General features: G+C 46.2%; 10 protein-coding genes across 10 annotated transcripts in view; 5 read left to right on the plus strand and 5 right to left on the minus strand.

Annotated features, from left to right (window-relative positions):
- FMAN_14259 (uncharacterized protein) overlaps positions 1-690 on the minus strand; it is a gene marked incomplete at both ends in the record, with an annotated part of 973 nt that extends 283 nt beyond the window's left edge. The window contains one exon of the mRNA XM_041826262.1: positions 36-690. Coding sequence (XP_041691459.1) covers positions 36-690 — 655 coding nt within the window. The remainder of the gene's footprint in view (positions 1-35) is intronic.
- A 675-nt stretch (positions 691-1,365) lies between these two features.
- Positions 1,366-2,006, plus strand: FMAN_14258 (uncharacterized protein; the record flags this gene model as incomplete). The annotated part of the gene is made up of 2 exons (XM_041826263.1): positions 1,366-1,911; positions 1,971-2,006. 2 exons carry the CDS (start codon positions 1,366-1,368, stop codon positions 2,004-2,006), a joined length of 582 nt encoding a protein of 193 aa, XP_041691460.1.
- Positions 2,007-3,671: 1,665 nt separating this feature from the next.
- Positions 3,672-6,146, minus strand: FMAN_14257 (uncharacterized protein; the record flags this gene model as incomplete). The annotated part of the gene is made up of 5 exons (XM_041826264.1): positions 3,672-3,922; positions 3,981-3,998; positions 4,059-4,229; positions 4,290-4,589; positions 4,640-6,146. 5 exons carry the CDS (start codon positions 6,144-6,146, stop codon positions 3,672-3,674), a joined length of 2,247 nt encoding a protein of 748 aa, XP_041691461.1.
- A 1,198-nt stretch (positions 6,147-7,344) lies between these two features.
- Positions 7,345-8,272, plus strand: FMAN_14256 (uncharacterized protein; the record flags this gene model as incomplete). Its single annotated transcript, XM_041826265.1, has 2 exons — positions 7,345-7,949; positions 8,002-8,272. The coding sequence occupies 2 exons, from the start codon at positions 7,345-7,347 to the stop codon at positions 8,270-8,272; spliced, it is 876 nt and encodes a 291-aa protein (XP_041691462.1).
- A 1,788-nt stretch (positions 8,273-10,060) lies between these two features.
- On the plus strand, positions 10,061-11,674 carry FMAN_14255 (uncharacterized protein; the record flags this gene model as incomplete). The annotated part of the gene is made up of 1 exon (XM_041826268.1): positions 10,061-11,674. The coding sequence occupies one exon, from the start codon at positions 10,061-10,063 to the stop codon at positions 11,672-11,674; it is 1,614 nt and encodes a 537-aa protein (XP_041691463.1).
- Positions 11,675-13,365: 1,691 nt separating this feature from the next.
- On the minus strand, positions 13,366-15,879 carry FMAN_14254 (uncharacterized protein; the record flags this gene model as incomplete). Its single annotated transcript, XM_041826269.1, has 1 exon — positions 13,366-15,879. The coding sequence occupies one exon, from the start codon at positions 15,877-15,879 to the stop codon at positions 13,366-13,368; it is 2,514 nt and encodes an 837-aa protein (XP_041691464.1).
- A 1,876-nt stretch (positions 15,880-17,755) lies between these two features.
- FMAN_14253 (uncharacterized protein) lies at positions 17,756-19,147 on the plus strand (the record flags this gene model as incomplete). Its single annotated transcript, XM_041826270.1, has 1 exon — positions 17,756-19,147. The coding sequence occupies one exon, from the start codon at positions 17,756-17,758 to the stop codon at positions 19,145-19,147; it is 1,392 nt and encodes a 463-aa protein (XP_041691465.1).
- Positions 19,148-20,309: 1,162 nt separating this feature from the next.
- FMAN_14252 (uncharacterized protein) lies at positions 20,310-21,012 on the minus strand (the record flags this gene model as incomplete). Its single annotated transcript, XM_041826271.1, has 2 exons — positions 20,310-20,587; positions 20,661-21,012. The coding sequence occupies 2 exons, from the start codon at positions 21,010-21,012 to the stop codon at positions 20,310-20,312; spliced, it is 630 nt and encodes a 209-aa protein (XP_041691466.1).
- Positions 21,013-21,129: 117 nt separating this feature from the next.
- On the minus strand, positions 21,130-23,899 carry FMAN_14251 (uncharacterized protein; the record flags this gene model as incomplete). Its single annotated transcript, XM_041826272.1, has 4 exons — positions 21,130-22,586; positions 22,638-22,920; positions 22,990-23,322; positions 23,375-23,899. 4 exons carry the CDS (start codon positions 23,897-23,899, stop codon positions 21,130-21,132), a joined length of 2,598 nt encoding a protein of 865 aa, XP_041691467.1.
- Positions 23,900-24,706: 807 nt separating this feature from the next.
- Positions 24,707-25,961, plus strand: FMAN_14250 (uncharacterized protein; the record flags this gene model as incomplete). Its single annotated transcript, XM_041826273.1, has 3 exons — positions 24,707-25,076; positions 25,128-25,450; positions 25,497-25,961. The coding sequence occupies 3 exons, from the start codon at positions 24,707-24,709 to the stop codon at positions 25,959-25,961; spliced, it is 1,158 nt and encodes a 385-aa protein (XP_041691468.1).
- Positions 25,962-26,476: the final 515 nt, after the last annotated feature.

Raw genomic sequence — 26,476 nt, forward strand, 5'->3', positions numbered from 1 at the left:
CAAAACACGATTGTGTGACTCTTTCACGACTAGACCCTTCCAACGGTCTGTTCCGCACTTGTACTTTTCAAACAACGTTGGTAAGTGTTGAACGTCGCCGATGCAGTACTCAATAAGCTCTGCCGGAAGCGGTCGTATGTTGAGGACACTGTAAGAGCCTCCCTTTTGAGGGTTCCAGAGCTTTTCTCCTTTCTCCTTGCTACGCCTCCACTGATCCCTTTCAGGTCCATATAAAGATTCTTCAATACACTTTGCAAGGCCACTTAAGAACTTCCTAGAGTTCGTGGTTCTCCTACGAGCATTCTCCATAAGCTGAACATCTCGAACGCCATCCAATTTGATGTTATAGTGGAAATGTAGTGCATCTGAATCGTTTCGGACGTCGAAGAAGACCTTGATAAATTTTGATGATTCCAGAATATCCTTCAAGCTTTTTCCGCTGCCCCCGACTGTCGAGAAGGCTAGATTTCCCAGGTTATGGATGTCGATGATATGGGGACGCGCCAGAAATTGTGAAGGATAGACCAAGATTGTCAAGAGTGAAAGCTTCCCATCCCGGCCAAGGCGTTCTCCCTCGGCGTCGATATAAAGTGGGGGTTGAATGTCTCCAAGCCACGTATCCTGGAGTGATATCCAGTCAACGAGGTCGGATACACCTTGCTGAGTGTCAACAAAAACCGTATCTTTCATTTTCAATGCTTCGATGAATCACTGACCGCCTGAGAAAAGGGTAGTCCATACTTATAAGACAAGTGGCCATAGTAATGAAGCAACAACCCAGATTATAGTTACAGACAAAATGATATGATGTAATGAGAGATAAAAATAGATTCGTCCAAGCCACTGAAACTTGACTAGGAGTGATGCAATCTAACGCTCACCGAGTGCACTACGTACGTATCAGAATTCAGCTGAAGCTTGTTTTTTTGATAAGACATGCATATCAAGTTTTGAAGGGCATTGGATGAAGACTTCCCAACCAGGCCAGCTAATAAGCATTAATAAAGCCTTTGTAACTCTGGACCCATCTGCAAATGCCAAAACACTACGCTAATCCTATGAAGGAGGAGATCTGTTATCTAAGGCTAGAAAAACACCTTGGCAGTATTCCAAGCCATGGGCTGTTACACTGAACTTAGTTAGGCATCTGTATCAGCCCGATACAGGCCGTTATGATATTCCCTGTGTCTATTCTTTACCATTATCATGCACGTTACGTGAATTCAGCCTGCATTATATAATGCTGACGTGGTGCAGCGTCATAGAATGCGGGGTACCCACGACCATCAACAACCCACACCAGTGGGTCTGGCTGCCTTGTCAAATCCGCCATCTCGTAATAGCGACAAGTGATTAAAAACCAGCATGGAAAATCCAAAAGATATCCAGACGAACACAGTTGTCGAAATTGCTCCAGATGGCGACCTTTTTCTGATAATCGGACCGGAAGAGACAAAACTCCGTGTCCGTTCTATGTTGTTGGTGGCAGCCTCGAAACCCTTCTCAGTCATGCTCGGGCCAAACTGGAAGGAGGGTCATGATATGCGCGGTCGCGATGGGCCATTCGAGTTATCGTTGCTTGATGACAATGCTGCTGCATTAAAAATTATCTGTTCCATTATTCACCATCGGAACAGAGAAGTACCTCGAACCCTCGCCGCTGGCGATGTCCTCGCAGTTGCCGTCGCTGCAGACAAGTATGATTGCGTTGATGTTCTAAAGTTTGCAAGCGAAACCTGGCTTCGAAACTCTAGAGATGAAGCTGGCAATTTAATGCTTCTCACTGCCGCGGCATACCTCTTCCAGAATGCACAAGCATTCAAGGAGATCACTAGAGCATTGGTACTTGACTATTATGGTCCTTGTCTTGCTCTCTCCTGGGATGAAGCTGAATCTGCTATACCGTGGAGGGTATTCTGTAAGTGCCCCGATAATTGCTTGGGCATATAACTGACGGGATAAATGAACAGGTTTGCTGGACGAGCAGAGAGGTTTCGCAAGGCTAAGGCTAGCAGAAATTCTCATAGCAGGAGTAAACGATGGGACTGGGTTCTGTTGTCACAACTGTGGATGGACAAGCAAATATGCGTATGCATATATAGAGTTGTTAGAAAGAAAAGATCTTTGGCCAGTAGATTTATTTCATACCTCTATCTCCAAGGCATTCGAGATAGCAGAAAGGATGCCAGATCCAATCCCTGCGGAACAAAGTACTGGATGCAAGTATGAGTATAAGCATGCCGCCCCAGAATATAGGAAAGATCGTCGTCGGGGTCTTGATATGTTGAGCTACATCCTTATTGTCCGTTCCATTTTCACTAAAAGAGAAAATTCTATATCTCTCATTGGCTTATACCCCTGCTAGTTCCTTTTTCACTGAAAGAGGGACAGTGTTTTCGATCCCCCGCCGGTTTTTTGATTAAAAGTGCGTGATAAACCTTCTCATTGGCTGGTTCGTTCCTTCGTCGCAGCCTTCGCAGCCAGCTTTGGTGGCGCAAAGCGATATTACCTCCTGAGCGCCTAGTAGTCAATAACAATAGGAACTCTAGTAGAGTTGTTCTGCACCCAAAGGCAATATTATTACATTTAAAACATTTTATTCTTGAATTACTTTCTATATGATATTTGAATTTATTTTAATCATGCTATTCAGGTAACTCAGAGGTCCAGCAAGTAGCAAATAATCCCATTTATACACAGAGCCCCGGTCCCATGCCAACCAGAGCAGTTATACAGCATTTATAACTGCTCTAGGTAGAGATAGACTGTCGCCCAAGCTGAGTTTATCGATGTCTGCCGATGGCAAGGTGATCGAGTTGGCCAAACCTCGACTCGCTCAATGCACCTCGGCAAGATTCTCTTATATCTCCGAAATTAAGGCAGGTCCAGGAATAGGGACGATGCTTGGACGTTGCGGCTTCATCCTCTGCGCTTCGTCGCAAGTTAGAGCCAACTGATTAGGCTGGCAATTTTTCTCGGCAGCGATCTTCTTTAGGTTCGAAACAGTGCACTTTGTGGCTGTCAAGAGAGCATGATCAGTGAAATATACCGGGAACTCTTTACTGGGGGCTGGAGGTCTGTTACTCCGTGACTGGAAGAGGTGCGTTTTGCCATGAGTAGCTGCTGTTGGAACTCAGATGCTGGCGATATTTGGGACGATTCATGCCGGCGTATCCGATAGTTGTATGAGAATCGGGGCCTTCGATTACTTTTACGAGAGCAGAACAGTGACAGGGAAGGATGGTATTCTGATAAAGTCAATTAGATTGATTCGAATCCGAGGGAATTGGACTTCAGATTCAAGACTACGTTCGATCACGTAAGGGCTTGTCGAAATTCAGAATGGCTCCTGCGTTGATCGGGCTCTTGGTGCGATAAAGGACGAGAATGATGTTATAACGGAGGGAGAACGATGCACTCGCTACGAATTTTTTGGATCATGTGAGAGGATCGGGGACAAACATTGGTACTTGTCAGTTTCAGATAGAGTATAGAATATGATAGTATCCTGAAACGGGACACAAACCACATAGGTATGAGATATTAAGATCCAACCATTTAGCAAAACGAAGCACAGGGAAGATAGAAAGTCCCATCCACATTGAAGTTTCCCATGCTATAACGGAGAGATTAGCTGAGCACACATAATACACTTCTGACGGAGTCTATTTTCAGTCATCCATAGTCGGAGGAGTTGGATATGTATATTTAAAGAGAACGGCCTTCAATGACTCAGCCAGACCTTCATCCAATCGAGCGGACATTGCTTTCTTGAATTTCCGCCTCACCATCACCCTCGTTAACAACTCGACTTTGTTGTCTTCGCTGAATCGTGGATCATCAAATTCCGGTCGCTTATGGGTATTGGTACTGAGAATCGACGATTCCATAGATGCAGCGAGTTTCTCAATCTCATGTATTCCTAATTCTTGGTCAGCTTAACGACCTCTTAGTGGTATATTATAATTAGATATTTTTACCGCAGTCTTTTATAGAGCCTTGAATATCGTTACTTTGCATATCCTCGGGGTCAATAAGAGGTATCAGGTCTCACGTACCAGGCAGCTTGAGGGCAAAGTTCCATGTAATAAAATAACTTTCAAGTGCTTCCATCCGGGATGTTGCGTAGCACCATCTATCGAGCTCGGGGTTCTGCTTCATGTTGATATCATTCTCGACGGTGGAGTATATAAGATGATTAAGTCTATCTCTTCGGACAATAGTTTGAACTGTGAACTCGCGATGCAATTCGTTAGCCACTTGCTGTAACGATACTGATTGCTAAATACCTTTGCTGAAAATGTCCTCTGGGCCTTCTCGGAAGTTTGGGTTGGTGAAGAGTTCCACCAACGGCTGAACAGTGATAAAAATGTTTTCTGGGTTCAATAGCATAATTCGTACCCGTTTCATGTAGAGCCAAAACCTCGCAGGTGGCAAGAGCATGTACATCTGAAGTAGTAAATTGCGATTCCTGTTTCGGATGATTTCATCCACACCGTACTGATAGCTCCAAGAATCAATTTTGATTCGTAGCTGTTGCATACGGCTAGCCTGTTCCCAATCTTTCAACCAAGTCCCAGCACCACGAGCTACGCTATATCAGCAATTGCAACTGAGATGCGCTTTTTTCGTAACTTACCGAAGGCTTTATATATGGCCAGAAAGCTACTGTCATGTTCCACACTGCTCTTCATGTACTGGTGATATGCAGTGAACTTTGCCTCGTGCTTCTCGCCACTGAGCATGGGCGGACTGGGAAATTGAAACCATTGAGATTGTCGCTTTGAGCCCATCTCCTTCATCAGTTGATCCAACTTCCGTAGCTGTACAACTATGGCGTCAGCATCGCAACCAGTGATACCCTTTGGCGCGGTCATGTAGTATTCAAGAGAGCGCAGGAAAGAAGCCTGGCTCCCGAACACGATGCGAGAGCAGTGTGATGAGTTTTCGAGGAGGATTTTGTTGAGTTTGTTGACATGATTTCGCCCCACTGGAAACAGGCTAAAATAGAATTTGTCATCTTTGGTGTAAGAATCATGCTCCCCTTCAACCCGTATTACCTGCCCGTTGACGATCTTTGAATAGCTGTTTCTCGCCTTTCTTATGGGAAGATCTTCCAGTGAAGACTTTGTGTCGACACCAAAAGTATCGTCAACGGAGGTATAGCGCATAGTCTCTCTCAATTCCCGAATTTCCGGGTCACGGTCCTCCTCTGGAACTGGCAAGAGGAAGTGACGCAAGACGATCATTAATCTTGGCGAGACCGGAGCAAATTCGTGAAAGTTGACATCAGCTACCCCATGGACCTCCCCAGACTGTATATCCCGTGCAAAGTGGTTGGGCCCTTCGAAAACATTGTAGCTGTTATCGGTAAGTATGAACTCGTCATCAGGATTTGACGGTGTGCAAATAGCCATGTACATCCCTTGAACATGCATGATAAGCCAATTAGCATCATGTGAGTACATCTGTTGTTTAATCTTGTCCATCCACTCTCTTTCCGGATCCATCTCTAGCGTCATGATTGTTTTGAGACTCTCGAGCCACACCTGAATAGGGCGTGTAAAGCCATGATCTCGCATGTACTGTCTGAACATGACTTTATCGTTGGCCCAGTAGTCCTCAACTGCTTCGTGGTAGAATCTTTTATGGAACATGGACCCACGAAATTTCAGAAGAAAGAGAAATTTGCGGATGAGATCTCTTTCTGATCTTGGGAGACATACGACTTTGTCGCCGTCTTCCAAGGCCTTAGTGATTTTTCGGAAAACTCTCTGAGCTTGGTTCTCCATCTTGCTGAACATTTCTTCTACCTCATGCTGCTCCTTTTTAGTGGCGCCATTCTTGTCCCTGTACATGTCTGTCAATCCGAGAATTCGCTTGACCGGACTCTCGTCAATGACATAAGGTGTTTGAAGCAGGTTAACGTTATTGACAACCTTGTCGCCAGGGTATCTTTTCAATTTTCCGCTGTCGAGACTAGGGCGATTCTTCTGTTTCTTCTTCTTCTTTCTACTTTCTCCTGATGCTTTAGACTCGGTACAGTCCTTGGGCTCGAAGTCGTGAGCAAAATTTCTCAATAGAAATTGAGGAACGAAATGATGATACTGAGACGCGTTGTCTCCTGCTAGGTCGATGGTCGCCATCTAAAGGGCTCGACAGGATAGCAATAGATAAACTAGAGGGTTCTCAAGTGCAATAACGTCTGTCCAAAACTGATGGATCAAGATGGTCAAAGCTGAGATGTTGGCAACGATCAAAACCTGCGTATCTTGTAATCAGGCTGTGGAATGAGGCCTCCTCGGCTCCCGTTTCTGCATTGGTGCCTGACAGCCCAATTGGGGCCTACAATCGTATGTGTAGGCTTCCCCTTTCCGCCAATGAGAGGTGCATACCAGGGTACGTCATTTTAGTGGAAGGTATTCGCTTGAAACACCGTGCAGCAAGCTTGGCCGATAAAACCCCGCAGAACCGCCTTGTTTTTCGTCCCTGCACTCCTTTTCTATCATTTTCCTTCTTCATCCCTTTTCTTCAGCATGCTTCAATTGGAGGTTGTCTCTGTACAGCTTTAACCTTCGTGCCTGGAAGCATAGTCAACTGTCAATCATTGTAACACTGCTTCCAGGCACAACCAATATTCCATGCCTTTGAGATTGGAAACCTATCATGTTATCCACAAGCCTTTTTTCAACAAAACATCGGTAAGGTTTTGCTTGTCGTTCCTACCCACGAAGTAATCACTAATGTGACCGTGCTATGTAGAACCCTATGCAAAGGACTACTAGATTGTGAGCATCGCGGATATCTCAAGTTTTCAGTTTTGGGTTACAAAGAGGTGGTTCTTGCATCATGTCATCGACAGTCCAAGAGGGTAGCACTTTGCTACGGAACCTCATTGGCTCTTCCGATGCCTTTATACACCTTCTGTTTGGGATCCGAAACTGAATTCGAGAGATGTTTAGCAATACGTCGCGTCGGTCTTCGCGGGAGAGTGAGGAAAGAGAATTATATTTCAATGCAATGAATATCGACTCAGCAGGTACGTGTCGTGACTCAGCGAGAGCGCGACTTGATGGAGAACTTCCTCACTGACTCAAGCTTTGGATTCAATAGATTGAGGACCCGGATTATGTCATTAAAAGGTGTCCAATCACTCGTCCAGTTACCAATACGACTGTCGAGGATTACTTGAAATTATTTTGCAGCCCCAACAGCTTCCACAATTCTACGCAACGCTACCACCCAACTTACTTACAACCTCTACCTCAACCGCAGAAGGCGGTCTACCATAAGTACGAATTTCAATAAGCTCTCGAATTAAGGGCTAGCAAGTCTATACTCACAATGGACGCTGAGTGGCTGTACAACCTGCTCAACGAGGATATGTTGCTAAGTATGGACCTGAATGATCCTTTTGGGTCTATACCTCCTGAGATGGACCTCTCCCTCTTTAACTCATACCAACCAGCAGACGACACGGCATTGACTATGGGAGATCCACTATTGGGTCTCGCTATGGCATGCGATGAGTACCCACCTGATGGAGCATACCCTGACTTTCTAGCCGACGTAACGAGCCGAACAGATAACAGTTCTTTCCCAAACACAGACTGTCCGACTACCTTTGATGAGCTGATTGTATCTGATGTGCTTGGTTCGTCACAAAATAGCATGGATCATGTAACATTTTCAAGTCGCTCATCGCTATCACCTGGCTTCGAGAGCACTATCATTTCCCCTTGCATCACACGATCCCTCGCCCTATGGCACTCGCCAGAGCTGAATGACATGCGGAACAATATATCTTCTTCCAGTTCTGCCCATCAATATTCACCTTTATCTTCTGCAACACTTTCAACATCCTCTCCATCAATCCCTATAAACGAATCATCACTGGCGCAAAAGGGAAAGGCTACTAGGGGGAAGAAGTCACCGCTTCGAACTCTGAGGTATATTTTAGAAGCCATCATAGGAACAAAGGCTAACCTGTTTTTACTTCAGTCGCGATCTTCGCCACATTTTGAGGCCCGAAGTGTGCCACTTGTGTTTCAAGGGACATCCATACACACGAGAGTTGGAAGAGCATATAAAGGTTCACCATCCGGCGGAAGCTTCCAGGTTGGGAATTGATATGACTCGTCCAGTATGCGACGCCTGTGGAAAGACATTTTCTCGCCCGTGCAACTTGAGAAGGCATATGGATCATAGTTGCAAGGGCTTGACGGGTAAAAGCGTAAACACAAGAGTAAAATACATAAAGAAGCTAAGCTAATATGTCTATTTTCCCTTTTTATGTATTTACAGCAATTCTTTTACTTGGTAGTTTTATGGATAAATTAATTAGTCTAATTCTATCTTATTTTAACTGACATAGTAATAGCAGGGTTTAACATATTTTAGAGTAAAGTATTATATATTAAAAATCAAAGTAATAATTTGAGCAGGAGTTATATAAAATAATTTATTACTTTTTGAACTATAAAATAAAGATGCAATAATTTAATATAAAATTAAATATTTATATTATAGTATTTGTCGTCAGGAACGAGCAGCAGTTCATCCTTCAGGCAGGTCAAGCCCATGGAATCACGGTTGGAGATGCGTTCCATCTTGTATCCTTTAAGCGTGATTGAACAAAACGAAGGATATCACAATAACTTGATAAAAGCAACAGTGAGAAGAAATGGTCTACTCACAAGTTTGCTACTCCTTGATGATGCGATGGTTACAATAGCGCAGAGTGATTGGGTTGCTAAGCCGCAAATAAGACAATCCAAGAGGGAACCATCATTTAGATTTTCAAGACCACAGCCAAGATTCTTTATCCTATATAACTCTTTCCAGAAGCTTAGCCCTTGGAAAACATGAAGGCATATTTTTTTTAATAATTAGATCTATATGCCTGTTGTAGCTGCTTGCTAAACTCAAGAAACAATATCGTCACCGCTAGACCTTGACGATTTCCTCTTATGGATTAGTGTAGGTTTTAGAGGGCGTGACGATTCCCTAATTTGGCTAGCGCAGAAAAGCTGTCCCATATTATCACGAGGTTCGTGTGACTGGATATGAAACGCCTCGTACTTTGCGGTCGTGCATCTTATTGCGGCCGGGACGTCGTTCCTAGCGACATAAACTTAAATAAATATGCACGAACATACGACTGCTCAGTTTGTTTTATTTTTCAGATACTTCTTATTAGCGGACTGGTGCCATCACTGATCTCGGTGAAACTAGTCGTTTGACATTAGCTGACGAGAATTGTCCAAGTATTTCTACATCCCTATTATGAGTTCCAATTTCAGTAAAAGAGAAAGTTCTCGTTCATGCCCTTGTAAGTCCTCTTTTACCGAAAAGTGATATGGTATCGACCTCCCAGCTGACTTTTTAATTGAGTGTGGATGATACCCCTTCTTATTGGTGGGCGCAGGTTTCGCGACCGCATCGTAGAAATATGGAAAGGGGTCTATTAACCCTTCTTGTTGTCTGCTATACACTCTTGCCATAGAATATTAACTATTCCGGCGACCCCGACTGTCTTCAGATATATGGCCTTCAGAACTCCGTGGCCAGTAGCCTGATGATTATAATGTCGAACAGAATGAAATAACCCTAGTAACTAATGACCAAATCAACTCTAGTAGAGTTGGTTTTATTGACCCACTTCGGACCTAGTTGGGTTGATTATTGCCAGGGTGTAGAGTTGATTTGACATTGTTTAATATACGAGAATAGTAGTGCCGATCGGAACAGGGGCTTACTATAGAACCCTGGCGACGCTTAGAGATTAGCACAGCACATAAATCGTCTTATCCCATGCATTTGCTTGAACATCCTTCCAGAACGACAGTACAAGCCATAAATAGTATATAACCAAGACACTGAGCCTTGAGTCGCTTGGTTTTCGGAAATTCCTTGGAGCCGCGACTGGCTAACGCTCCAGACCCATGACGCAATGGATTCAAAATGGCCGAAGAACCCCGCTTTCGTATTACTTCAATTTGTCACGAGTATTACCTGTTAACACAACCCGTCTACATTCAGTTTTAAACTTATTTTTCGAATGTCCAAACCTTGTATCACTCATTTTATGATAGGCATGCCAAAATATAAGGCCAACACTGTGTGGTGGGACAGCTCTTCTATGTACATCCGCTGCCCACACTGCGACAAGATCCATCGACATGGTTTTGATGGGAACTACCACGCTAAACATCGCCGCGTACCCCATTGCGAGTCCTGTGAGACTTACACGATTTGTTTCCCTTCCGATGGTCTCTATGAAATCGACAGGAGCAGGGGTTTGTACGTGCGTGCAGGAGCCGACCCCGCCGCGTACTTTGCGCAGTTCGAGCCTGCACCTAAGGTGGACGTAAGTGACCGACGCAAGTGGACTGAGGCACAGGAGGAAGCCGAGCTAGGCGGCCTCGACCTTGAACCTATTCGCGTCAACAGACTGAAATTAACTGTCTCCGAGATGATTACAGGTGGATTAGAGACAGTTCGCTCCTATCTTGAAACATCTCAGGAGAAGGACATTTTTCTCCATGGCGTGCAGGCTTTCACTTATCGTCATCCCACTATTGACGATGGTGATGCTAGTCAGAACATTCTCAAAGACGACCCGGATGGAAACCACGAGACCACTCGAACAGAGAAAGAGAGAACCATAACGTCCGGGGAAACTGCACTACATATGGCTGCTTGTGAGATGTATCCAGAAATGGTCAAATTGCTCCTTGACTTTGGTGCTGATCCGAATGTGAGAACGGTTGACGGACGAACGCCGCTAATGGAAGCTGCGATCTGGGGACGCTTGGAAAATGTGAAGTGCTTGCTTTCCCACGGAGCTGATAAGTCCATTACATGCATGCGAGAAGGGAAATCGTTACGCGCTATCGACTTTGCTGCAGATACTTGGGGGAATAGCGAAGAACGATACGACCGGTCTGGCGGCAAGGATCAGGTTTATAAGGAGGTGACGCACAAAAGAAATCAGGACCGTATGGCAATCGTTCGGGAGCTCTCTGATGAGGCTGGAGAGGTAGAAAGTCGGAACACAGAGACCTTGTCACATCTCAACGGGTTCGCCCTTACAACCTTACGTGATGGGGGGAGTATCATTTCTTTACTTGCCAACTTTGACGTACCCAACAGACATAAGACCATTGGCATCCTCTTCAGAGGTGATACCATTGGCGGGCCTGGTTTCCCGCCCGTGGCTGCGATGAGTGGTTGGAAGCACCAGTCAGACCCGGAACTTAATGTTCAGATTGAGGGAAGAACATGGACAGATGAGGTCCTTCGCCTCTGTCGAATCGTTGGCCACCACCTACCTGCGGATGAAAAAGATCAAGGCAGACCCGGGCAGTTTAAGGCATGCCACGCAGAGAAGCAATTGACGGCTTACTTTGTAAGCAAACATGTATTTCTTCCCCAAGATTTGGCTGTGGATGACTTTGGAATGTCAAGCTTATCTCTTGATACGTCGCAAAGTGACTGCGAGCACCAAGATACGCTTAACGAGCTTCAAAAAGTACAACCCCCTGAGAGACTTCAGAAAGGGATAATTCTTGCTTCTCGTGCGGTATGTCAGGACTGTAATGACTTTATCGAGAAAGTCAATATGGCGCTTGGATTAATGATAGAGTTTCGTGGAGTCAAGCAGTACTCTTGAAGTGGTGAGGATATAGCCAAACTCAAGCAAGAAACCTAGTACCGCAGGCCAAAATCAACTGTCGTACAATTAATTTAATTGACTCCACTTTATAAGGGACAGACTTGAATTTGTAAAATCCTAGTACTACAGTCCCAAATCAACTCTAGTAGAGTTGATTTTATTGACCCACTATAAACCACGTAGGGTTGATTATGGCCAGGGTGTAGAGTTGATTTGACATTGCTCCACATATAGGAATAGTATTGCTGATCAGAACAGGGGTTTATCCAGAGCGCGACGCGTCCTTTCGCGTAAAGTGCTATAGGGAGGGTAAATCATACTACTAGATGGTCTCGTTGTTGATTGAAATACAATCGTCATTCACATCTCACCCTGACAATTATTGTTTGCGTCGACAGCCTACTCAAGAATTATCAGCAGAAACGCATTGCGTTTCCTATTTTTAACCAATCACCGTCTAGCATTTTCGCCCCATATTTTCCCCGATGGAAACGCATTGCGTTTCTCGTACCGCACTCATAAAATTAGAAAACCTAAAACACGAAACGCGTCGCGTTCCCGTCGGCTGACCCTTGTCAAGTTTAACAGCTTGACTGCAGACCTAAACAACAACATTCATTACCATTGTATATTGAAACTCACGTGTTTATCATCTTCGTATAGTATCTACCCTATCTCCGCCATTCCATCCTGTCTATCATATTTACATATGTTTAGTCATAATGGCCAGTACCTCAATTCATAGGCAACATAGCCATTCTACTTTACCCCCCGGCAACACTGCAGAAGCTTGAAAGGCTTAGCCTTTATTTCAATTTGCCGGAAGCAGCTATTATATGTACAAAATGCGGTTTTGCTTTGAGTCCTAAACGTGCATCGGAGCATCCGGGCAAAAAGCACGGCATTACCAGATCTGCTCGGCATGGCCTCAAGCCCCTCCTATACTCATTGAACCTCCCAGATCCAGACATCTTGGCCCCCAGACTTAATGGATCACAACCTCACCCATACCTTACAGTACAAGAAGGCTCATCTTGTAAGTACTGCGGTCTCCACTCTGCTAGTGGGAAGGTTCTGAGGGACCACTTCTTCAGCCTAAACACCGCGACAAGCTTATCATAGCCCAAAAATAAAACCGACGAGGCTGGCTTCGAGACCACATTTAGTCAGGTTTTCTATTCCAGAACTGAACAGCGAAAAGAAAGTAACTGCAGAAGACGCCGACGAAGGAACGGAAGAGACAATCCCAGTCGCTGTGACATGGCTCGCCGAAAGTTATGGAACCGTTACCATCCAATCACCGAGGCCACCGGCACAGTGACGTCTGCTAATGACGAAATCAAATATCATTCGCCCTACTAGTGCTTTCTAAATAAATATTATGATTCAAGTTCCTAAAAGAAAGCTAGTGATTGAGATATAAAGAGGAATGGCGCAATTGAATGGCTTCCTTCATCAGATTGGAATGGCACCATCGGACAAATACACCTATGGCCAAGCGAAAGAGACAGTGGCACGATTTCTCTTCCGCTGTGCAGATTAGACGTCATATCGCACACAAATGCTTCGGTATACCGATACGAGACGAAGGTACGTATCATCCTATCTTGGAGGCAAGACAACATCAGAACCCCACAACTGGGCGCCAGACATGGAGGTTGTTCAAGCAACTGAAAGATACGCTATAGCTACTGACTATCTGCACTGCCACTGTTGTCAGAGTCATCCTCAGTAGCAAACTCAACTTGAAACCCATAAGCGTTGCGCACGACTCCAAGCACCAATTCCCCTGCCCCACCTTCAATCATGACATTGAGCACCTTGGCAGCAGCCCGCATCAAAAACTCCCCCCTTCTCTCTTGGTCATCGCTTGCAGCCATGAATATGTAACCCACAACAAACGGTAGTTCGATCTCTTTCTCGATGTAAGAGGTAGTGTACAGCTGCTTCAAGGTGAAATCACAGGCCTCTTTGACATGACGCAAGAACTTCCAACACCACCTATGCATGAGCAAGTATGGAAATGAAAACTCCAAGGTTTCTGCTCCCAAGGCCAAAACCAGAGACCTCAAAAGCTCGCCTGGAGGCCACTGGGCTTCTCCAGTCATCTTCTTACGCTGTTTGGGCTGACGCTTCTTCCTCAGCTCGTCTCGGTCATCGATTAGAGTAAGCATGAGAGTGTTGTTTTTCTCTGATCCTTCTTCCTGGAACCTACTGCGCGAGATGATCTGGTCAACATGCTCGGGCGACAGGTCAATCTGACCTAATCCTCTTACATATCTTTCAACAAACATACATGATACTGGGGCACCGTCCTTAATGCCATGTGGCCCGCCACGAGAGGCCAGGTCGTGGTGTCTCCCAGGCCGCCGCAGTAGTCCGCTTCCACCAACAGCGAAAGTTGAAGCAGAGTAGCCCATTTGCAGAAGAAAGTGTTTTAGGTAGCCGTACCTATTTTCCGGTCGTTCACCAACGAATAAGTTGGAGTCTCCTAGCAACGTTTGGACAGCATCCATATCTGTCCAATGTCCGTTGAGAAGGCCTTCATTTCGAAGGGCATTGTACAGATGTGCAGGGTACGTGATTGAGCCCCAGGCGTTCGTGATGGCAATACCAAAATTATACATCTTAGCTCGAAAGTGGTATAGCACAAGCCCGCAGAGTATAGGCGAGTGGGCGAGTATACGATGTCTTTCAGATTCCATGGCTAGGCTTCCAGCCCTCTGCGAGATTCTTTGCTTGGCAAGAAAGACTGGATCCTGAACGAACCATTTCAAGGAGTGTTTAAACTCGCGGAGAGCGCGCTCATTCGAAGCAGGCCAGTTTTCGATTTTCAAATTCTCGTGAAACTCGATATGGCTGCTAAGCTCATCGTCCATCACAGTGGTGTGCTTGAGTAGGCTGTCTAGTGCATTGGATGCGCGATCTCTGATGATGTGATGAACGTCTAAGAGGATTTGGGTAGCGTATACAAGGTGAAACGGTATGTTTCCAGTCGTGTCTAACTCCCGGATTCCTCGAATGAACTCGTCCTCAACTGGGTAGTTAGGAACGAGACGAGCGAGCGTGACGGCCTCGGTGAAGAATTCGGATAGGATGATCTGATCCTCCTTGAATTTTGCTTGACCTTTCTTGGACGTTCGATCACTCTGGGGATCGTACATTCCGAACATGCCTTCTTTGTAGATCGGCAAATGGTTTGGAGGTAGAACCCTAGCCAAACCATCAAGCAATAGACAGGCATTTAGGTAGGTTTTGTCCGCAACCTCATAAATATCTTCGTTTTTACCAGCTGGGCCCCATGAAAGAATATCATCCTCTGAGAATCCATCCCGCCTGGCACAGATAAAGGAGAACTTCTCCAAAATAGTGCAGGCACCACCATGGTCCTTGAAAATTGGTAGGACTTGGTCAATAAGATTGCGTGCCAGATTAATCCCAGTATTCGTGGCAACAGCAGCGTTGGCGAGGTCAAAATATCCGTCTCGGTAATTGGACCAAATCCATTCGATGTAGGACCTAATCTGGTTGAGATCGTTCACCATGATTGTGTACGCTACTAAAGCATCTTCAAGCGATGTCTGAGGTTCGGCCTCGTAAATGGTGTCATCTCCTTGTGCGTTCTTGGGACGCTCGATATCAGGGACATCTAGCAACTCTGGGGAGGATTCGTAGACTTTGAGACCACTGAAACGATTACCCAAGTCTTCAAAGGATTGAAAAGATTTAGTTCCAGCAGGCATACGAGGCCTGAGGACATCTCTAACCCTTTCCAGAATCCCAACGAAGAAGGAATGAGTGGAATCCGATTTGGTACTTGGCTTCATCCCATGGTCGATCAGTTGAGCGCCAAACTTGGCCCGCACATATATGACTCGGTCGAGAGTTTCGGCGAAGGACGGAGGGACTGAGATAAGTGGTTTCGAAGCGAAAATGAATTCAGCCAGAGGGATAAAGTCCTTGACAGCAATGACGTACTTCGGAATAGTGTGTAGAGGAGTTGGAACGTAGGTATTCTGCTTCTTGGCATCCCTTCTGGCCTTTCCTTTTAAGCGGCCTGTTCCCTTTGTCTGGATGCCGGTAGGTGTGAGTAAATCTGAAGGGTATCCGCAGGCCTTTGCTGTCGAAGCAAGCCAAGAAGCCACTGAGTCGGTGTCTTCCTTGTATTGCTGGTAGATGCTAAATAGGGAGCTGGGCAGCATCTTGACTTGGTGTCATGGCCCTAAGTTTGTTTGTTGTTCCGATCCCGCTTACCCCGCTTAGAGCTTAGGGGATAATGCAAGCTTGAGTAGGCGATTATCGACTTAATCCTGTGGGAGAAAGCAAATGAACTCACTGACTAACAAAATGTTACCGTACAGTCAGATTTTGGGAAAGACTGAGAGGGCTAGAATGGACAGGGAGACGCAATGAACTTTGGAGAGTGTAAGTCAGGTGATACCGGATGTGTTGTGTCTTATCTCGACTGTTGGTTCCCGGTTGTCGTACACGCGCCATCCGATTGGAGTTAATGTTCTCGAGATGGCATGACGTGGTCAGATATGCTTGGCTGATCATAGTCTGTGTGCGGACCAGCTATTTTTACTGCAGCTCACTTAGGCGCTTGCACCCCGATTCTGATTGGAGCCCTACTCAAGAATGTAGACCAGAAATGCGCGGCATTTCCACTTCTGCACCAATCAGAATCCTCATCTTTTTACCCCAAATTCCCATATATATATATAGGACATGCGAATCGGGCTCCCCCCAGGCTTGGGTCCTTGGTGGTCTTAGTGGAATTCGCGCGGGCAGTCGACAGAGGCATTTTATTTTGTCAAAATTCAGCCACAATGCTGCATCTAGCGATATGTATATACACCAAAAGAGAATAAAGCAATTAATTGATCAATCTCCGTAGAGCCATTTTTTGTTCGTCGTTGGCTAAAAAAACACGGGAAAAGAAAGCATCTAACTCGGTGTCGAGACGAATGCATGGTCTGAGCTCAGAGGCTGCTTACGAAATATCGTTACACCCTGGTCGCTTGGTCTAGAGCTCAAACCAATGAAAGGAGGGCTTGAACCGGACGGTATCCTTTTTGACCCCACAGCTTTTTCTGAAACAGCTAGCTGTACTGAGTATAAACAGGGGCAGGTCGATACGCTGATCGTCTATCATGGCTTGGGCCGGACGGTATCCTGGTAGGCTCCATAACGATATCCTAAACAAGGTAAGTTTCGTTTTGCCCATAGAACTGGTGTCAGACATTACGTGTATTCGGTTCATTGATGTGAATTGGTGTATTCATGTTGTGTTCTGTTGAACTCTGCCCCTGAGAGGTTTTACCATTTCGGCTGTAATCTTAAAGTATCCCTGCTTGCACGTGAGACCCAGCACCTGTTCAATAGTATGAAGTGTATATAGGAACGAGCATGCTTAGATGTCCGGGGATCACAGCTACATAAAATCCACTCAGCGCAAAGTATGTAGAGCGAGGAAAATAGGCCTTTGAATATGCCTGGAAAAAGGCTGTGCACTTTTCTATTTACATTTCCACCTACGCGCGCGCGTTTCCAAGAGTCCACCTGGCCCAAAAATTCAGCCAACGACATGGCGAGCAAGTATTGGTTCTGCAACGGCCGAAGAAAACATCAGTGTGTCACAACCTTGCTGATAATAAATGCGTGATAGGTCAGGCCCCAGTTTTAGCCTCAGTGCGCAACCATTACGCTGCAACCAACACAGCAATCACCAACTGAAACTACGCCCTCTCACAGCGCATTAAATACATTTGGGTGTGAGGAACTGGTCATAACCAACAAATCAGCTTTTTCTACATAAGCTCGCATTGCCCTTCACATATTACCCACGATTGACAAAAGAAAAAAAAAAAAGACTAGACTTTTTTGGCCCATTCCCCCTCCTTTTAATTGAAATCAGCCCAATCTTTAAGGCTAAGTCTTACCTTATGGGGTCAAGAAGTCAAAGTGGACAAATCCCACTTGTCTTCAACGAACCACTCGCATCACCTTGACTCGGGCAAAGTACTTTCCAACTCTGTTTTATCAACCCAAGAACCTTCTGCTCTTTTTTCACTTACCATGTCTTCACTATTAACTCCTGGATTGGCTTATGGGGCTAATGATGTCGAGCTTCGCTACCTTGCAAAGGAAATGTACCCTCACCTGCCTTATGAGGAAGCTCTTCTGAAAATATGTCAGGATACATTTGTCAGGTTTCCTAGCGATTTTATTTCCAGAATCGCTAGGGGTGCCATTAATGATCCTGTTGTTTTTATTGAAGGGGTAGGTGATATTCTTAGCAGCCCGTTCAAAAAGATCATCGCAGCGGCCCGGTTTTATAGCCTGTACAAGAACGGCGCTCCAACTACCAAAAAGAGCATTGCTTCTGCGGCTCAACCAAGTGTATTAGTTGAAGCCTTGAATATCGAAACGTTTGCTTTGACTGTTCGGAAAAGCGTTTCGCCTACTATTCAACCGAGTGTATCAACAGGAGCCTTAAATATCAAACAACTGCGAAGTCTCCTCCCACCTATGACAGAGTCTATCTCGGACGCCACGGATAAGGTTTCCAGAGAAATTCACGGCATTCACGTCATTGGAAAATCACTTGTGGACCATCTTAACTACTACGGCAGATGGATGCAAACGGTGTCCTGTATACAGATTGCACAAGCAGAGCGAGCTATAGAAGCTCTTAATATCATCTGCAATCATCTTGGCGACGCCAACACCATCACTGTATCGGGCGCCTCTGGCCCGGATGGATTTGCGAGGCCAGTTTACGACTTCATCTTGAAGAGCATATCGGATATCGATCCCAGAGAGCGGCATATGCATCGATTCTTTGTCTTTCATCCTGACACCAACTGGTACGGCGCATTTCATCGATTGCTGGGGAAAAATCGTCTGCCCGCCGAATTTTGCGCCAAGGCCGACAATCTGGACACAATTTGTCGTTTCATGCAGGATATCAGAAAAACATTGATTGAGGAGTCAAGTGCTGGGCGGAAGGTGGTATTTCATCTTCTGATCCCTTCATGGTACACCATACATATCAGAGAACCATTGCACTTCCCAGCCAGTCTGCACCCGTTGCGAGTGAAGGGAGAAAAGCACAAGGGCAAAGAACTTGTGGAGATGAATCTCCCAGCAGCACCTGCCAACATGCTGAACGGCGTCGCAAATGTACTTGATCCCAAGTACTCCAACAGAATTGCGAAAGCCACTAGTCTCGCTGTAACATTGCCTGCCGTGGGATGGGGCGTCAATGGCGCCTGTCTAGCTTTGGGTATTGGTTTGGGAACTCTAACGGGGCTTGGTGCTTTAGTCACCGTTCCAGTCTGGATCGGAACAGCCATGCCTGCCATGTCCGTTACAGCACCCGTTATGCTTGACACCATTCACAGTACTCTCCGTGAGGGACCAGCTCGAATTCTAGGTTCGAAGGATATCTTGGGTAGGAATGAATGAGGAGTAGATACCTACCAAGTATTCTAGTCGGTAACGGGGCCCGTTACCAATTTTAGGCCAATCAAAACTATGGGAACTAACATGGATTTTCAGAACCCGTAACGAGCCCCGTTTCTGTCCAGCTCGTGTTTACCAGATCGCGAAACGGGGCCGGTTACATGGCATGGTGATCCGTGCCACCCATGCTGAAACCATTGTTACGAGGCAAAGCACCAATCACAGGCAGACTCTGGAATTAGCTGACCTTAATCATAACCCTTTCTAGACTGCTGCGTCTCCTTTCTTCTACTGATAATCTCTGCATTCACATCCATCCTAGAAAACCTTTAAGTGTCCTAACGTCTTAGCATATCTTTCCAGGCATCCTCTAGAAGCCTACTTCACCAGCAAAATATTACGCCCAGCCAAGTACAGACGCTTAGGAGACTGGAGCTTTATTATGATATCTCACACCAAGCTATCATTTGCATGCCTTGTGGTTTTGCCTTGAAGACAGACGATGATCGCGTCGGATGTCACCTCAAAGAGAAACATGGCATATCCAAAAAGCATCGACAAAAGCGCAATCTACTTGTCATTTCCCTGCAATTTCCTGATTCAGATGAGCTACCAAAGCAAGCAGATAGGTCCGCTCCGCACCTATACCTAGCCCTTCAATATAGAACGGAGTGTAAGTATTGTGAGTTGCCGTCTGCAAGCCACGATATCCTATCTCGGCATCTGAAAAATCACATAACCGGGAGATCAACGCTACGTGTACGATGGGAAAGCGATGGCTACGCGATGACGTCCGGGGTAATTTGATCTTTCAGAGTTGGAAAGCTAATGACATCCAGCGATCCTGGCTCATCGTAAGCACAGATGATCAGCAATCATTGCGGAATGCATCGCAAACTATCAACCAGTTTCTGCAAGCAGTTCCAGATTTTGTCAGAGAGTTTACCCAGAAACTGGTTTCGGACGAGCGACCGGTTGCATAAGCAAAGATCCTCATTTGATACTAGCGCGCCTGCGGGAAAGAAAGAGCTATTGACTAACTGGATGCGATGCACTCGCCGGGATGAAACTCTGGATCAAGCACGACGTGATATGCTTGTAGCACTTTCGGAGATGCCCTTAACGACCGGTCAGCCCTGAGACCATTGTTTGCGTCGACGGCCTACTACAATGGTTGCTGCGAACAATGCGACGCAATGCACATATTCTGATCCGTGCACGCTAGACGTCTATCTCGAATGATCGAGTAACACCGAGCCACCCAAACCTCATCGTCACTTCCAAACACCAAGGATATGAAGCACTTGCGGTCCTCATAGAGCTCCTCCATGGACCTGAGCTGCATCTCTGTTGTTTGCGGCGTCCGACGACAGTTACCAGTGTTCTTCTTGTATTCCACCCACCCAAACTTCAGCAACCCATGATTGTTGAAACCTATGTTCTCTACAGCGTGATAAATATAAGAGAAAACGGTCAGCCGGTTCATTCTGGCTTGCCCCACACTGGCTCTACTTACCAATCTCTCGCGTCATCTTAGCGACGGATAACACTTTCTCATCAGTATCCTCCCATAGAAATGCTTCTTTCATCTTGAACCAGAGTATTCGTATAACCATCGTTGCCGCCAGTATATCTGATTCCTTCCTTTTCCTGGCCGGATAGAATTCGCTTCCCCGCTCGTCGATGTGCGGCGTCACCGTGCAAGCACCGAATGTCAATGCCAGTAGAAGCATCATATCACATAGCGGATCACCCAAGCAGTCGATCAAACAGCTGTAGGTCTGATTCAGGTGTCGGACCGCCATCGGATCTGTCTTGGTGTAATTGTTCTCTAGTTTGCCGAACCCTTCCTGGATCATCTGGGGCATTTCTTAAGGGTACCTCGCAACCTAGATCGATCCTTCTCTTCCTGTCAATCTTCTATCGCTAAGAAACACAATAACCCAATATCACAGTTGAAGTGAATACAAATATCGGCCACCTTTTCAATGCTTCTTCTTAAGAGCAGCCCAGTGGCTTGCTAAGTGGTTGGAGAAATGACTAGGGCGCTTATAGAGCTTCCTCTTAGACTCGATACAGAAAGGACATACGTATTTGCCAGGCTGTATCCGTAGCCCATCGGTTCCAAGACTGAGGTTGTTATCATGCTGATACTTTTCTAAACATGCGATCAGATCCTCAGGAAGTTTCTTGTACCAGGCACCCTTTGGGCGAGTGACTTCGAGCTCGCAGGAAGTCTGTGCATTACATCCATCATGCGAGTCAGATGTTGGTGCTCCAGGGCTGTTTAAGCGACGCTGCTCAGTTGATATGCTGGCAGATGACCCTCGAGTATGGAACGAGTCATCGCTCTGGACCTGAGCGGGAAGAGCAGGTGCATATTGGGCAGTTGATATTTGATTGAACGATTCTTGAACATCTGGCGATTTACTGGCAAGTTTGGTTGTCAATGGTCGAGTACAGAGTGACGGTGATAGTGACGGCGGTGATGCTGCATTGACGGCTAACGGAGACAATCGAGCGGGAAAAGAAGACGGCTGATTATTCAGAGTTGGCGTTTGACCGGGTGGTTCGTGCGACGGAGGACTGTTCACTCCCTGCATAAGCATGGAGCTGATCGGTGGCAATACAATAGTAGTTCTGGAGGCTTCGAAGTTATACGGAGCTCTTATTTGACTTAGACGTGAGTGGTCCGCATTACATGGCGTACCGCCAACGGCGTCCAATGCGTCATTGTTGCTCTGAACCACGCTTGGAGCTTGTTGTGCTTGTTGTCGCTCTTCTGTTGTTGAATTTGCAGCATCGATGATGGGTCGATTGCTGTGAGGACGACCCATCTCGACTTGGGCTTGTTGCTCCAGAGCGCAGAGCAGGGCCGGTTGCGCAGAGTCTGTTGATGAAGCGTATGGGATAGATGAACTTGATGGAAAAGGCTCTGTTGCATAGATTTCTGGCGTTTTAAGTGGATTTGACATTAGGTTCATAGGAAGCAACTCTCTTGAAGGCGGATGCGGTGGGCATATAGCAACGTCAGAGGCTTGCCCTGACACAGATAATCCAAATAACCCAGCTCCCATATTTTTCTCAGGGGTAGCGGTCCTGTTTGCCCTCTCATTGCAATGCGGTCTTAACAAACCAGCGTCCTGACAACCTTCTTGTGTCGTATTTGGAAGTGCGGCAGTGCTTCTAGGCTCAAAGATGTCACAAGTTTCATCAAGCTGTCGTCCCGGCCCATGAGAAGATGTTGCAATGTCTTCCAGGTTCAGTCGATGCTGTTGTCCCTCATCGCTACGAAGATCGGGTAACGATTGTTGTTGAATGGGGGGGTCATGCAGGGCGGCGGGATCCAAGGGTGATACTGGCTGAGTTGCGGGTAGAGAACTGGGTTCCTCTTGATCCTGGTCAGGAGCTGCCATCTGAGGACTGTGATGTTGAAGAGGAACTGTACATAGTAAGCGATCCAGTCCATCAAGGGAGCATATTACCAATTCACCTTTCAGAGGCGTGGGCGGATAGCTGTTTGCCTCTATTGATGACGGTTCTGTCGCGTCAGGTGCCTCAGACTTTGACCTGTCTACTTCTCGTTCTGGCGAACGTCTTTCTGCCCGAGTCTTAAGAAACTTGCGAACCGACCGTATGTGAGGAACAAGTGAGTTCTTGTTGTTCGCATCGAACTGCCTCAAATCTCTTGCAGAGACCCAGCCGACGGCGCTCTTGGCGGGAAAGTCTTGGCCATCAAAGTACATTACGGGGAACTCTCGCTCCATGACCAGAGGCTCGCCGTCGTTAAATCCCTCCGCTCAGGAAAAGCCATCTTGCTTATCGCAGTAGCACCTAGGGAGAACCTCTGCTAAGCCAAGACTTTCTATCGAACCCGAAATGCCGACGCTTTCGAGATCTTGCATCGGAAGTAGGAGTACAGCGAACCAGTCCTTGGACTTTTCCCAAAATGCGAGATAGATGCTGCCGGCATCCGGGTTTGTGATGCCCTCAAAGTCTTCGTCCGTGGTCGATCTCTTGTCGCCATGTCGCCTGTGGCTATGCCGTGTTCCTCTTCGCGAAGACCTCACAGCTGGACAAGAGACAAGAGAATTGCCAAGTTTGGTACGAGGGTCATCTTTCCCAACCTGACGTCGTTTCCTTCCCATGGATTCTGGCGATGTTCTCCTTCGTTTGCACTATGACAGTCAGTAGGCAAGCATGAATATGGGTGATGGATCGCGCGCTTACGCTTACGGGAGTGGTCGTCGGACTTGTGTGCCTGTTTTTGGGCATTCCTTTAGGTACGCATGCCTCTTTGGCGCCGATCGCTTGGAGAGTTGCATCCTGTGGCTGACAAGTAGCAGCCGCATTGTTTGAGTCTTGCCGGTCAGAATTCTCGCTCGAGATGCTTCGTAGATACGACTCTATTTTCGTAGGCCCAATAATTTCCAAGAGTTCGTAGCGGAGCGCGTCTGCAATTTCTTGTAACGCCCGGTTATACGCCTTCTCCTCGTCCTGCACGCCAGCCTCGTATTTTATTTCCAGCTCTTTTAATTGGCCCCCTAACTTCACGATACTGTCTTGGAGGCTTGATTTTCCTGGCGCTGGGGCTAGTTCCAAGCTTGTCCATAATTGAGCGATGCGCCCCCGGATTTCGACCGTCTTCTCTTTGTAAATTTCAGCCGGAGATCTGACGCTTGATAGCTTGAAAGCATATCGAGCAACTACCTCTTCGATCTTTTCAAATTGTTGCAGAAATTCTGTAGGTGCCATTCCGAGGAGCGTGCGAGGACGTAGGTCAGTAAGTGTGGCTGCTGAGTCTTGGGAGTGCAACAACCGTTTGAGGTGATAGCTAGCCGTCCAGCTACGGCTTTACGGTCGCGCTGTGGCGGTGTGTTAGCACAGTAAAATGCAGTCTTGTTTTTACGTAAGATCAACGTAGCGCGCGATCCGGAATGAAGAGGGATGTCGATTGTTATTGTAGAATGTTCAATTAAAAAGCTCGAGACGCGTCAAAATTGAACGCCAACCAACAATCAATGGTCATAAGTCACATGACAACGTTGCTGTTGGCTGTCACACCTCAAAAGGGTCAGCAGAAATAACGCCTAGATTTTGCCTGAGGCAGAAAGGCCGTAACTGCGTCTGATGATATCTCTCTCGAATTCTCAGCCTTTTTTTTCGCCCCTTCTCTTTTTCTTTCTTTTCAGCTCGTTAACCCTGTATACAATACGTTATGCATGGTTTTGTAGGTGAGTAAATTTTAATTGAGCATCCTGTATTCTCAGAAACACTACAGTCTCCAATTTACGCGTGCATTTTATTAGCTGTCGTTGGCCATCACGCTACGGGTTAGGACAGGGAATTGAGGACAGTGTAGATGATTGCTACTTAAACACCTGGTGGACACTACATATGATTGGTGGTAATAGTGGAGTCGACCAACGTACATGACTGGATACCCTCCAGGTAATATCAATTATGTAAGATCTCCCCACAAAATAAAATTAGGCAACCCATCAGCTCGTGATCTTGAATTCTTCATAATTGCCCATCTTCTTAACTTCAGCCAAAAGAATTATGGGTTCTTCTGCACCTCATCACCGACACCAATCATCACTAGAGGGATTCATTGACTTTTCTACTGGCGCAAGTCCTTCGTTCAACCCAGATGAACTTGATAAGGGGGCTGGTGTTCTCCGCCTCGTTATCGAGCACTTCGAGCCCTTGTCGACTGAAAAGCCGTATAACCGACCTAGGCTGGTTCGTCTAACGTACGAACATGCTCGATCAGATCAATCCAAATCCAACTTCTTGCATGCATTCCTTAGGGCAGTAGATATTACGATAGATGGAGTTATCGATCTCGATGATGAAATGGTGGAAGAGGAGATTCGTTTGGCCTTGAACGCCTTTGCAGATTTCCTGGTCGACAACTTCTTCCTTCCACGTAAGTCGTCTTTTTCGCTAGCATTCGACTTCAATATTCATCAGACTCTAGTCAAGGCTGCTGGAAGCAAGACGCCCCAACCATCGCCCGCAGCAAGCTCCCGAATCACGAGCACGCGTCCTATTGTCGGGTCGGTGGAACGAGTGGCGTCACTTAGACGCGACTGCCTAGTTCGTGACCGACATCGTTGCGTAATATCTCGCGATTTCGATATGAAAGAAGCTGAGCGCCGTATTGAAGAGAGCGGATATGACTATGCTTCAGATGATCAAGGACAATTACTCAAAGAACAGGAACCCGGATCATTTGCGGAATTGGAAGTCGCACATATACTTCCTCACTCATTGATGACTACGACAGGAAACCCTGAGCTGGTAGGTAAATTTCCAATTGTACAATTCAAGCTAATATGTGTCCTAGAATAAATCCAAGGAAACGGCATTGGCAATACTTGATATGTTTGATCACGATATCGTGCACCTTATCGAAGGCCCAGATATTGATCGTTCTCGGAACGCTCTCACTCTGAAAATTGATTTACATCGGCAGTTTGGCAACTTCAAAGTTTTCTTTGAGCCTACGAACCAGCCCCATAGCTACCGGATCGATTCAACCCTCCGCCAGCCATTCAGGAACCCTATTTTCCCAGTCAATCGTACTTTCTTTCTCACTCCCGAGCGAACCATCGATCCCCCATCCGCTCGGCTTCTTGCTGTTCACAACGCTATTTGCCAGATTTTACATCTAAGTGCCGCCGGAAATTACATTGACAGCATTCTTCGCGACTTGGACGATGGAGCTGTACAATCTGACGGCTCTACTAATCTAGCGAGTCTGCTTCGGCTGAGGCTAGATTGTTGGTGGGAAAGCGCAGTGGTTGAATAACCAGGCGTCTCTTTACAACTTATATGGCTCCGTATCTAACGACTCCTTACTATTTAATAATGAATAACAAATGGTAGAAAGGATGGAATTTCGGCATATAAAAGTTCGAAGGACTTGATATTAAGGCTCTCGCAAGCAGGCGGTTATCAATTCATAATTAATGACCTATGTAGATAGATTTTCTTTGAACATACATGATAAGCATGTGCACCAAACAAGTATGTGCACCAACAAATCTTAAACTTTAAAATAGAAATGATCACAAAAAGACGAAAAATTGCAGTCAAAAAACACGCCGAAGGGGTCCTGGTTAGGGCTACAAGTGACAAATATTTAGAGCCTTTTGCCTATAGACCTCCAAAATTTTATAAATTGCCAGTAAACTTGCCAATAGGACATGCGAATCGGGCTCCCCCCAGGCTTGGGTCCTTGGTGGTCTTAGTGGAATTCGCGCGGGCAGTCGACAGAGGCATTTTATTTTGTCAAAATTCAACCACAACGATGCATCTAGTGAT

Source organism: Fusarium mangiferae, assembly GCF_900044065.1.
Source record: "Fusarium mangiferae strain MRC7560 genome assembly, contig: FMAN_scaffold031, whole genome shotgun sequence".
NCBI lineage: Eukaryota > Fungi > Ascomycota > Sordariomycetes > Hypocreales > Nectriaceae > Fusarium > Fusarium mangiferae.